This window comes from Cherax quadricarinatus, chromosome 11 (assembly GCF_038502225.1).
Source record: "Cherax quadricarinatus isolate ZL_2023a chromosome 11, ASM3850222v1, whole genome shotgun sequence".
Lineage (NCBI taxonomy): Eukaryota > Metazoa > Arthropoda > Malacostraca > Decapoda > Parastacidae > Cherax > Cherax quadricarinatus.
This window is the reverse complement of record NC_091302.1, coordinates 2806654-2818709: the sequence shown is the minus strand read 5'-3', so window position 1 is coordinate 2818709 and position 12056 is coordinate 2806654. Positions and strand designations below refer to the sequence as shown.

The following is a 12056-nucleotide window of genomic DNA, read 5'->3' as shown; positions in this document are numbered from 1 at the left end:
CCACAAGACGGGCAGAAAGCAGCAACTTCACTCTGGCTGTACCCTTCTCCAGAACATCACTCCATCTGAGAGCATATATACCCAGGATGACTCGATTATGAAACACATTCGTACAGCATAATGTCAACGAGATAAAGTCAGTTGACCAGATGGAAATGCTGGCCCACAGATGGCTCCAACTTCATCCTGTTCCTTACTTGTATGTCTCATAACAATAAAAATACTTGTTTCATAACAATAAAAATATTTGTATGTTTCATAACGATAAAAATACTTGTATGTCTCATAACAATAAAAATGCTTTCAAATGAGCTGATGTAGGTAACAGCTCTTAGCTTGTCAATAAAGTTAGGAATCCTTGACCTGTAAATAGCTTGTCAATAAAGCTAGGGATCCTTAACCTTGTCAAACCCTATGTAAGAGTGAGAGTCATGTATGTACTCACCTATTTATAGTTGCAGGATCGATATCGTCATAACTTCTTACCCAGCCTTCTCCCTGGTCACTACTAGGTCCACTATTTCCCTGTATGTGTATATAAGTATAGTTTCCACATATATACACAGAAGATTATGAGCAGCTCTCAGCTATTTTGTAAGAGGTTTTTATAAGTCACAAAATACCCAGAACTCACCACGTGGAGGTGGCTGCTCCTCGAGTTCCTTTTTTTTTAATATATATATATATATATATATATATATATATATATATATATATATATATATATATATATATATATATATATATATATATATATATATATATAATAAATAAATAAAGTTCCTTGTTTTCAAATAAAAGAAAATAAGATTTTTTAATTACAAAATAGATGTTCTTATGCTTAAATTAAAATAAAACTCATAAAAAGAACTTCTAGTTTCCTTTGGTGAGAAAGTGAGCCAAGGTCTCACTCCATTATGTTAGGTTCTGGTTCATCTATGTTACCATATGTACAAGCCAGTGCGGTGTACAAGGCGTAGTACAATGATAAATATCTCACATTGTTGTTTACCGAACAAGACCCAGCTAATGCGTCACCCCGTTGTGGGACATCGGTCACTGTTGCGGCGTCAGTCACTGTTGCGGCGTCGGTCACTGTTGCGGCGTCGGTCACTGTTGCGGCGTCGGTCACTGTTGCGGCGTCGGTCACTGTTGCGGCGTCGGTCACTGTTGCGGCGTCGGTCAATGTTGCGGCGTCGGTCAATGTTGCGGCGTCGGTCAATATTGCAGCGTCGGTCATTGTTGCGACGTCGGTCACTGTTGCAGCGTCGGTCAATGTTGCGGCGTCGGTCAATATTGCAGCGTCGGTCATTGTTGCGGCGTCGGTCACTGTTGCGGCGTCGGTCACTGTTGCGGCGTCGGTCAATGTTGCGGCGTCGGTCACTGTTGCGGCGTCGGTCAATGTTGCGGCGTCGGTCAATGTTGCGGCGTCGGTCACTGTTGCAGCGTCGGTCATTGTTGCGGCGTCGGTCACTGTTGCAGCGTCGGTCAATGTTGCGGCGTCGGTCAATATTGCGGCGTCGGTCAATGTTGCGGCGTCGGTCACTGTTGCGGTCTTGGCCTGTGACGGGGTCGTGACCTGTAGTGGAGTCTTGGCCTGTGGTGGGGTTTCGGCCTGTGATGTATTTGAAGGAATGAAGGAAGGAAGAGAAGGAGGCGAAGGAAGAGAAGAGGGGGAAGGAAGAGAGGGAGGGGAAGGAAGAGAGGGAGGGAAAGGAAAAGAGGGAGGGGAAGGAATAGAGGAAGAGGAAGGAATAGATGGAGGGGAAGGAATAGAGGGGGGGGAAGGAAGAGAGGGAGGGAAAGGAAGAGAGGGAGGGGAAGGAATAGAGGGAGGGGAAGTAAGAGAGGGAGTGAAAGGAAGAGAGGGAGGGGAAGGAATAGAGGGAGGGGAAGAAAGAGAGGGAGAGAAAGGAAGAGAGGGAGGGGAAGGAATAGAGGGAGAGGAAGGAAGAGATGGAGGGGAATGAATAGAGGGAGGAGAAGGAAGAGAGGGAGGGGAAGGAAGAGAGGGAGGGGAAGAAAGAGAGGGAGGGGAAGGAATAGAGGGAGGGGAAGGAAGATATGGAGGGGAAGGAAGAGAGGGAGTGGAAGGTGGGGTCTTTGCTTCTGGTGGGGTCTTGGTGTCTGTTTCTGGAGAGTCGTACACAGAAACATTGTCACAAGTCCTTCTTGAAGTCTGGTTGAGGCTGTCAGCAACTGGTTGGCTTTTCATTGATTTCAAAGGATTTATAACAAATTCTAACCATTCAATAACCTCCTGTATAGTTGGCCTTTTGAACCACTGACAATGCATCATTTTGTCTATCAGGTTTAGTAACACTGGAGGCCAGTCTATTTTCTTCTTGAGCAGGTAATGTCCAAATTGTTTAGCCATGAGATGGCCCAAGGAATAAACATCACCTTGTGGTGTGCAAGGGTCACCAAAAAAAACTTCTGGAGCATAGTGTGGAAACCTGGCATGGTCGTCCTCAGTGTGAACCCATCCCATGCGACATCCTTTCCTTTTGGCGTGACCCAAATCTATGATATTTACCTCGAGGAGGCCCTCTTCAGGCTCATTGAGGAGTATATTATCTCCCTTTAAATCATTGTGAATGTATCCATGTGCATGGATCTCCTGGAGATCTTTGGCCACTTGGATAAATATCAAAATTAACACATGTAGGGAAAGATTTTGACTGTGTTTTATATAGTCGTGTAGGGTAGTGACTCCCCTGAAGGAAATTACCATTGCGGGGAAGTTGCTACAGAAGCATTTTAATAGAGGAGCTCCGCCAGCTCCTTTCAAAACACTCAGAATCTTCGCCTCCTCTTCATAGGCTCGTGCATTCTCTAGGCATTTGCCCAGTTTCAAGCAGGCGTACTCGCCGTCAAAAGCAACCTTATACACGGTCCCGCTAACACCAGAACCCAGCCGGGATCTGCATTCTAGTTCACACAAGATGAACATTTCATCATATGTGAAAACTAAATCCTCAAAACCCTTGTACATTTTTGAAGGGTATTTTTCTATTTCTTCTTATAAATATTACTAGACTTGAGTTGTACTTGCTTTACAAGAACTGTTAATCTATAATGTATTATAATATCAAGGCTAATAAAGTGGTGATTATATCACAAACGCCAGAAATATAGTTAATTTGGAATTCCAAACAAAATATCTCTCAAAGAGTATTATTATTAATATACTTATATGGAAGTATTAAATGTTAGAGAGATAACAATATTACTGAGTGATACTGATGTAATATTTTTATCACAAATACCAGAAATATAGTCAATTTGGAACTCCAAAAACATTATTATCATTATTATCTAAGGAAATGCTAAATACCTGTGTGATGGTAATATTTTTACATTTTTCTTCTCCTTATTTGTGGAAATTATTTAATTTCCGAAGCTATAGTGCCTAATAAGTGTTTAATGTGTTGATTTGGGTCAAAATGTATTTGTATTTTGAATGGAACCAACTGGGTTCCCGCTGCGCCTGCGCAGATGTGCGGGGGGGGGGGGGTTATAGGTCGAGCTGGGGCACGAGGAGGCGGCAGTGTTTTGAATGGGTTTAAGAGGCTGTGAAACATGGGACCAGGAAATTGGCGTTCACGGCGGCCTAAGGATTAATATAGGCCTCATTTCATAATAGGAAGTGTCGTAACTGTTCCTGGTGGAGAGTGAGGGAACGTGATTTATGGGACCACCGTAATAGAGTGGTAAAATGAGTGAATAAGGGTAAAACCAGTGGTGACTGGCGCTTCGCCATGGACTGGGTCCCGGGGAAAATTACCCTTGGTTTAATCATCACTCATCGGTCTCAGATCTTAATGGAGTGATCTCTAATGTGTATAATAATTATGAGACATTAAATCGTCTTGTGAATCGTAATGTAATTAATGATAATAAAGCTAAGTTAAGAGAATGCGTGAAGTGAAATAAGTCGCCTTGCTCCGAGTGAACACGCTAGACCACGTTGTTCCCGTCCCGAGGAAAGTGAAGTTCATGGAGTCACGACTGCTAAACAGGGACAAACCAACGGATACCTCGTCCTGCTGGAATAAGAACCGTGTCGGTGTAGCAGGACATCGAAATGAGATGGTTATTATTATTATTATTACAATCAAGGGGGAAGCGCTAAACCCGGAGGATTATACAGCGCCTGGGGGGGGATGTGGAAGGCATTCAGGCTTAATTTGGGGAACTGGAGCACAGATCCAATTCCCTAAATCAAGAGCCCCTCACCAACATCAAGGAACCTTCCTTGAGGGGAAATGAGATGGTGAATGGAGGAAATAAGGAGTATCAATCATCCACAGTTAAGAACCCTTCTAGTTATAGCAGACTGATACTGGCCAGTTAGGTATGTTGTAATTGGATAGGTTATGGGTGATCCAACTACATCAAGTGACCACCAGAGAATATCTGGTAAGTGGTGGGATTATACAAATGTTTTTTCTTTCAAATTCAAATTCAAATTCAAAGTTTATTCTCTATAAGGATTACAATGCTGAGTTTACAGAAATTTGGTTATTGTGTGGTTTACATGTAGTAAAATAATGATTACAGAGTGTACCACTAGAACGCCTAGCATGGCTAGGCATTTCGGGCAGACTTAGTTTTATTCTTAATTGTAAAATATTACAAATTATGAGGTAAGTTGGTATTATGGCTAAGTGACTAAATACTAGTTTGTGAGTTTAGCAATGTGAATGCTTTTGTTTTGGCACAGTACATAGTTTCAGTATTGGAGTATCACAGGATTCATTATTTTAAGATTGAGATTAATATTTCTGTTTATGGTCAAATGAGTGAGTGAGTGTAAGTGTGAACCACCAGGTGGTATTCGTGTAGTTAGTTGACGGGGTGTATCAGGGAGATAAGATGTCCACAATTAATTAGTAGCGCCGTACGTGAGGGTGCTACCCAATTTATACTGGTCTCGGATAGATATGGATAAGATTGTGAGGGTCGAGGGGCCACCTGCAGTGACCAGAGGTGGTTAAGTTTTCTCACATGTCTACACGGGTGACTACGGTAAACAACATAGTTGTTGTCTCCCAAGGAGATTACTCGTATGCATGTAATGTTGAGGTATGTAAAAGTAATCACCCCTATAAAATTTTCTATATTATTATTATTATTATTATTATTATTATTATTATTATTATTATTATTATTGTGGGATGTTTGAATGATGTGCGTAGATGTTGTGTGAATGATAAGAGATGATTGTGGATGTTATGAATGAGAAGAAGCTGGATGTTCTGGCTTTAAGACAAGTGAAACAAAGATGAAAGTGATGAGAGAGTTTCAGTGGTGAGAAGTAAATGGAATTAGGTCAGGGGTTTCAAATAATATTATTTTTATTATTAAATAAAGTAGTGGTAAATACTAGTAAGGTAGTAATATTACTGTATGATACAGCTGCTGTAGTGTTGCTACAGTGAAAGCACTGAAAAGACTGTGGTAGTGGTGGTGGTGGTGGTTGTAGTTCTGGTGGTGGTGATAGTAGTGAAGTGATGGTCAGTGATGACTGTTGGTCGTGACAGTGATAATGGTTGTGGAAGTGGTAGTGGTGGTTGTAGTTCTGGTGGTGGTGATAGTAACAGTGGTGGTCAGTGATGGTTGTGACAGTGATAATGGATGTGGATGTGGTTGTGGTGGTAGTGATTGTGGTAGTGGTTGTGGTAGTGGTGGTAGAGATTGTGGTAGTGATTGTGGTAGTGGTTGTGGTAGTGGTGGTAGAGATTGTGGTAGTGATTGTGGTTGTGGTAGTGGTGGTAGAGATTGTGGTAGTGGTTGTGGTAGTGGTGGTAGAGATTGTGGTAGTGATTGTGGTAGTGATTGTGGTAGTGGTTGTGGTTGTGGTAGTGGTTGTGGTAGAGATTGTGGTAGTGATTGTGGTAGTGGTTGTGGTAGTGGTTGTGGTAGTGATTGTGGTAGTGATTGTGGTTGTGGTAGTGGTTGTGGATGTCAAAGACCCCAGTGGAAATAAGTCACTTTGACTTTGTTAAGTTATCCTGGTGGGTAATTTACCGAGGATAACCCAAAAAAAAAGGCCAGACAAAGTGACTTATTTCCATCGGTGTCCTTGATAACTAATAAATACGTCTTATCTTCCACGCTTAATTTTTAATCACAAAATAGTCCTGGGACACACGGATGTTACAGACATCCAGAAAGAGCATGAAAATAAGAGTTCGCTTTACATTAGGTCAAGTAACTAAATTTAGGCACAAATTTGTCCATTTCTGGCATGATTACCAAGTATCTTCAGTAACGAAATACATGTAAATTACGTAGGATAACGCAAAAAAGTAAAAATTACTTTTTTTCCATTTGGGTCCTTGATTTATTTCCACTGGGTCCTTGATTTATTTCCATTGGAACCCTTTATTTCCATTGAGGTCATTAACTTATTTTCCATAGGTCCTTGATTTATTTCCCCCGGTCCTTGATTGATTTCCATGACCTTCATTTATTCCCCTGGGTCTTGATTTCTTTCCCGTGTCCCTGATTTCTCTCCCCTGGGGTCCTTGATTTATTTCCCCTGGGTTCTTAACTGATACCCCGGGGCCCTTGATTACCTGGGGTCCTTGATTTATTTCCCCTGGGTTCTTAACTGATACCCCGGGGCCCTTGATTACTTGGGTCCTTGATTTATTTCCCCTGGGTTCTTAACTGATACCCCGGGGCCCTTGATTACCTGGTGTCCTTGATTTATTTCCCCTGGGTTCTTAACTGATACTCCGGGGCCCTTGATTACCTGGGGTCCTTGATTTCTTTCCCCCGGGGTCCTTGACTTCCTCAGAGAGTAGTGTGTGCAGACGACAGTCCAACATGGCGTTGTGCTGCTATTGACACTCTGGGGATGTTACCCGACATTTCTGGCTTCTCTTTATGACACTGTGCTCCTGCTGATCTCACCAGACACGTATGAAGGTGGGCACGTACCCACGCCACCCTAAACCCCATATATAAACCCACGAAGTAGCTTAATCACGGAGGGAAAGCCATATATAAGGGTTTTGTTTTGGGCTCTGAGATCAATCAGGGGAGGGGCTCATATAACGCCTTTGTAATAAATTGTATGGACCTTTGATTTGCTTTTAATATGTTTGCAAATGCTGATTGAATAGCCCGCTTCATTAAAATTTATGTAAATGAGGGAATTTTCAGCAAATTATGTGGAAATTTTTTTTCGTGTATTCATTTTGACAGGTTCTGTAGTGGTTTTTAACTCCCAGAATTAATGATTTTTTATATTTACGTGAAGTGTATATTTTGACGTAGGTTTATTTATATTGCTGGTTTAAGGAAAAGAGACATAAGCCCTTATTTGGCTTAGTAACCCAAGCAGTGTGGCTTATTTTCCACTGGTTCTTACACAGTAATAATAATCTTAATTTCAGAATAATACAATGTTTGTAGAGAGATGAGTGACATTTAGGTGTCATGCACAAGACCCATTGTTATGCACAATATTTCGGGCAAACTGTCTGAAATGTTAGGGTGTTGTTAAGATAAGATAAGATTTCGTTCGGATTTTTAACCCCGGAGGGTTAGCCACCCAGGATAACCCAAGAAAGTCAGTGCGTCATCGAGGACTGTCTAACTTATTTCCATTGGGGTCCTTAATCTTGTCCCCCAGGATGCTACCCACACCAGTCGACTAACACCCAGGTACCTACTTGCTGCTAGGTGAACAGGACAACAAGTGTAAGGAAACGTGTCGAAATGTTTCCACCCGCCGGGAATCGAACCCGGGCCCTCCGTGTGTGAAGCGGGAGCTTTAGCCACCAGGCCATTCTGGGAAAAAGGATTTTATGACCCAAAGTAAAATAAGCAATACTTCTTGCTTGCCTTTGGATATCCTGGGTTATTAGCTCTCTGAGATTAATACAAAGGATTTCGGTTTATCCAGGCCTGTGGCCTGGTGGCAAAAGCTCTCACTTCACACACTGAGGGTCCGGATTCAGTTCCTGGCAAGGATGGAAACGTTGGGCGTGTTTCCTTATACCTGTTGTCTATGTTCACCCATTAGTGAAAATGGGTACCTGGGTACACAGATACCCGCACATAGAAGAGAGGAGCTTACGACGACGTTTTGGCCTGACTTGGACCATTTACAAAGTCACACTGTGACTTTGTAAATGGTCCAAGTCAGACTGAAACGTCGTCGTAAGCTCCTCTCTTCTATGTGCGGGTATTTGTGTATCGTTCCAGTCACGGTATTGTGCCTTTTTTGTTATTTTTGGGTACCTGGGTGTTAGTTGGCTGGTGTGGGGTTGCATCCTGGGACAAAATTGACCTAATTTAGCCGAAATGAGAGCATTTTGGCTGAATTAAGTCAATAACAAGAGGCTTTCTATATACAGTGGACCCCCGGTTAACGATATTTTTTCATTCCAGAAGTATGTTCAGGTGCCAGTACTGACCGAATTTGTTCCCATAAGGAATACAGTGGACCCCCGCTTAACGATCACCTCCCAATGCGACCAATTATGTAAGTGCATTTGTACGTGTATGTTTGGGGGGTCTGAAATGGACTAATCTACTTCACAATATTCCTCATGGGAACAAATTCGGCCAGTACTGGCACCTGAACATACTTCTGGAATGAAAAAATATCGTTAACCGGGGGTCCACTGTATTGTGAAATAGATTAGTCCATTTCAGACCCCCAAACATACACGTACAAATGCACTTACAAAAATACACTTACGTAATTGGTCGCATTGGGAGGTGGTCGTTAAGCAGGGGTCCACTGTAGTAGCATGTCAGTTAGGCCTGTATACCTTGTACATGCATCTGTAGACATAAAGATATTTTTATTATATGTATTATCTTGCTGCAGAGGCATAGTTTGAGTGGCTTTGCTCAATAATTCCTAGAGGGAAGTTTCTTGTCAGTGAGAAGCTCTTGATCCAAGGAATTGAACCTTCCCTTCCCTTTCCTTTGAACAAACCTGAATGCTTCTCATTTCTTCAGGAGCTGTATGATCACTATGGGTTTAGCTCTCCCCATGAATGTAATAATAATAATATGTAATTTGGTCAAGAAATCCACAGTTCTTCTTACTTCGCCTAACTGGCAGAGAAATTTCCCCTTTTGTCAAAATTTGCTGTAGTTTATCGTATTTGACTTTGAATGAATTCTGTATGTGGTTTGGACTGAAGTTAATGGTTTGCTCTTTAATGGACTTAAGCACCACTGCCAACACTGCAGCTGATGCTTCTTGATTAATGTGTTCTTCTGTAGGTTCTTGTGTTTTTAGCTCTCACACTGAGGAACTGAGGTTTAATCTCTGGCATGAGTGAAACTATGGAAATAAGTTATCCTAGGTAATTTACACTATAGATGTTAATTGTACATATGCGTACCTGTGCCTAAAATTTACATGTTTCCGTACACTTAATGCCTCTGCATAACAGAAAGTAGGTACCAGGGTGTTAGCTGACTGCTGTGGGTCATGTCCTGGGGCAGGGAAGAGGAAGTAAGCCTGACATTCTGATGATGGTGGCTTTGTTGGATTATCCTGGGTTACTAACCCTCAGAATTAATAATCCAAACAAAATCTTCATGTGCTCAGTACTGAAGATTTTCTAAGCAACACTGATCCAAACATATGTCTAGAACAAATTGACTCTGTGGCACTCAAGGTATGCTCAGGCATATTCCTTTAAGGAAAAGGAAGGAAAGATGTAAACTAGAAAGAGAAAGGTGCTCCCTATACAGGCAAAGGCAAAGAATACCAAAGCGGCTAAAAGAGGCCAATATATCTGTAATACAAAGGGAGGCACTGATCAGAGAAGTAGCAAACATCGAACTTAAGCTAAAGGAATCTTACAGGAGTCAAGAAATGTGGGAAGAACTAAAAGTCATGAATGAAATTGAAAGAAACCCAAAATATTTCTTTTCTTATGCCAAATCAAAGTCGAGAACAACATCCAGTATTGGGCCCCTACTTAAACGGGATAGGTCCTACACAGATGACAGCAAGGAAATGAGTGAGCTGCTCAAGTCCCAGTATGACTGTTTTTAGCGAGCCGCTAACCAGACTGAGAGCCGAAGACCTAAATGAATTTTTTATGAGCGAGACACAGAATTTGGTAGACTCAGACCTATCTGATATTATCCTGATGCCAAATGACTTCGAAAAGGTGATAACTGACATGCCCATGCACTCTGCCCCAGGCCCAGACTCATGGAACTCTGTGTTTATCAAGAACTGCAAGAAACCCCTTTCATGTGCTTTTAACATCCTGTGGAGAAGGGGCATGGACACAAGGTTCGTCTCACAGCTGCTAAAAACAACAGACATGGCCCCACTCCACAAAGGGGGCAGTAAGGCAATATCTAAGAACTACAGACCGATAGCTCTGACATCCCATATCATAAAAAAATTTGAAAGGGTTCTAAGAAGCAAGATTGCCACTCATCTAGATACTCATCATTTACACAACCCAGGGCAACATGGGTTTAAAGCAGGTTTCTCCTGCCTGTCCCAACTACTGAACCACTACGACAAGGTCCTGGATGCTCTAGAAGACAAAATGCAGATGTAGTATACACAGACTTTTGCAAAAGCCTTTGACAAGTATGACCATGGCATGACACCCAAATTTGCATGACAGTGTCCTCCATCAAAGACACAGCAAGACTCCAGGTGGACATCAACCAAATCTTTAAATGGGCTGCAGAAAACAATATGAAGTTCAGTGATGAGAAATTTCAACTACTCTGATATGGAAAATGTGAGGAAATTAAAACCATGTCGGAGTATAAAACAAATTCCAACCACACAATAGAGCGAAAAACTAATGTAAAAGACCTGGGAGTGATAATATCAGAGGATCTCACTTTCAAAGACCACAACATTGCATCAGCTGCATCTGCTAGAAAAATGACGGATGCTAAGCCCATGATGACACTCTTCAAGTTGCTTGTTCTATCTAGGCTGGAATATTGCAGCACACTAACAGCATCTTTCAAGGCAGATGAAATTCCTGACCTAGAAAACCTTCATGGCACATAACTGTGATAAAACATCTCTGTTACTGGGAACGCTTGAAGTTCCTCAACCTGTACTCACTAAAACACAGGCGGGAGAGATACATGATTATATACACTCGGGAAATCCTAGAGGGATTAGTATCAAACTTGAAAGCAAAAGACTCGACAGACGATGCAACATCCCCCAGTGAAAAGCAGGGGCACCACTAGCACAACAACACAATAAGTGTCAGGGGCCCAAGACTGTTTAACTGCCTCCCAGCATTCATAAGGAGGATTACCAATAAACCCCTGGCTGTCTTCAAGAAGGTGCTGGACAGGCACCTAAAGTCATTACCTGACTAGCTGGGCTGTGGTTCTTATGTCGGGTTGCGTGCCTTTAGCAGTAACAGCCTGGTTGATCAGGCCCTGATCCACCATGAGGTCTGGTCACAAACTGGGCCGCGGAGGCGTTAACCCCTGTAACCCTCTCCAGGTATATTGTACCTAGATTTCTCTGGTCATTCATATTCAAAGGTTTCATCTTCTATATTCCCAGTCTTTACTCTGTCTTGGGTATTCTTTCTCTTCCTTTGTTGAGATTGGATACACAAATAACCTGCGCATAGGAGAAGGAAACTTATGCCGACATTTTGGTCCAGTTCATCCGAAACGTCGTCATAAGTTTCTTTCTCCTATGTGCAGGCTATTTGTGTATTGTTCCAGTCATGGTATTGTGACTTTTTTGTTCATTGTTGGGGTTGGATTCCAGTTAGGGTTGGATTCTGGTAATGTTCATATTGAAGATAAAGGTAATAGCATCAAGGAAATAATTTTTTTTATTTTTTTATTTTTATTTTTTGCATATTTTTAGTAAAATCTGTGAAAGCTTTCTGTTGGAAGAAATTATGCAAGATTATAACTTTGTGTGTTTTACAGCATTGGTGGTGGTGGTGCTAAGAGAACATCGGCATGACAGCTGTGATGGCTGCTAGAGACTCAGGTAGTCTGTGTGAGTTATTGTGCTTGCCTTGCTGCATGCTGTATCTTTTTTTCTGTAATGT

General features: G+C 42.0%; 2 protein-coding genes across 8 annotated transcripts in view; one reads left to right on the top strand and one right to left on the bottom strand.

Annotated features, from left to right (window-relative positions):
- Window positions 1-788: 788 nt before the first annotated feature.
- LOC138852580 (uncharacterized) lies at window positions 789-2995 on the bottom strand. The gene has a single exon (XM_070084188.1). It carries the CDS (start codon window positions 2993-2995, stop codon window positions 908-910), a length of 2088 nt encoding a protein of 695 aa, XP_069940289.1. The 3' UTR covers window positions 789-907.
- Window positions 2996-6825: 3830 nt separating this feature from the next.
- The window catches only part of metro (membrane palmitoylated protein 7-like protein metro), an 86024-nt gene continuing 80793 nt past the window's right edge, over window positions 6826-12056 (top strand). For 5 of the 7 annotated variants that reach the window (XM_070083885.1, XM_070083883.1, XM_070083881.1 and 2 more), the window contains exons 1-2: window positions 6826-6939; window positions 11932-12004. In XM_070083885.1, the coding sequence (XP_069939986.1) occupies window positions 11965-12004 (40 nt within the window). In that variant the 5' untranslated portion in view covers window positions 6826-6939; window positions 11932-11964. The remainder of the gene's footprint in view (window positions 6940-11931; window positions 12005-12056) is intronic. The other 2 variants (XM_070083884.1, XM_070083882.1) reach the window with 1 other exon arrangement.

Coding starts and splice junctions, on each gene's coding strand:
- LOC138852580 (XM_070084188.1), bottom strand. CDS start 2,995: ATGTACAAGGGTTTTGAGGATTTAGTTTTCACATATGATGAAATGTTC.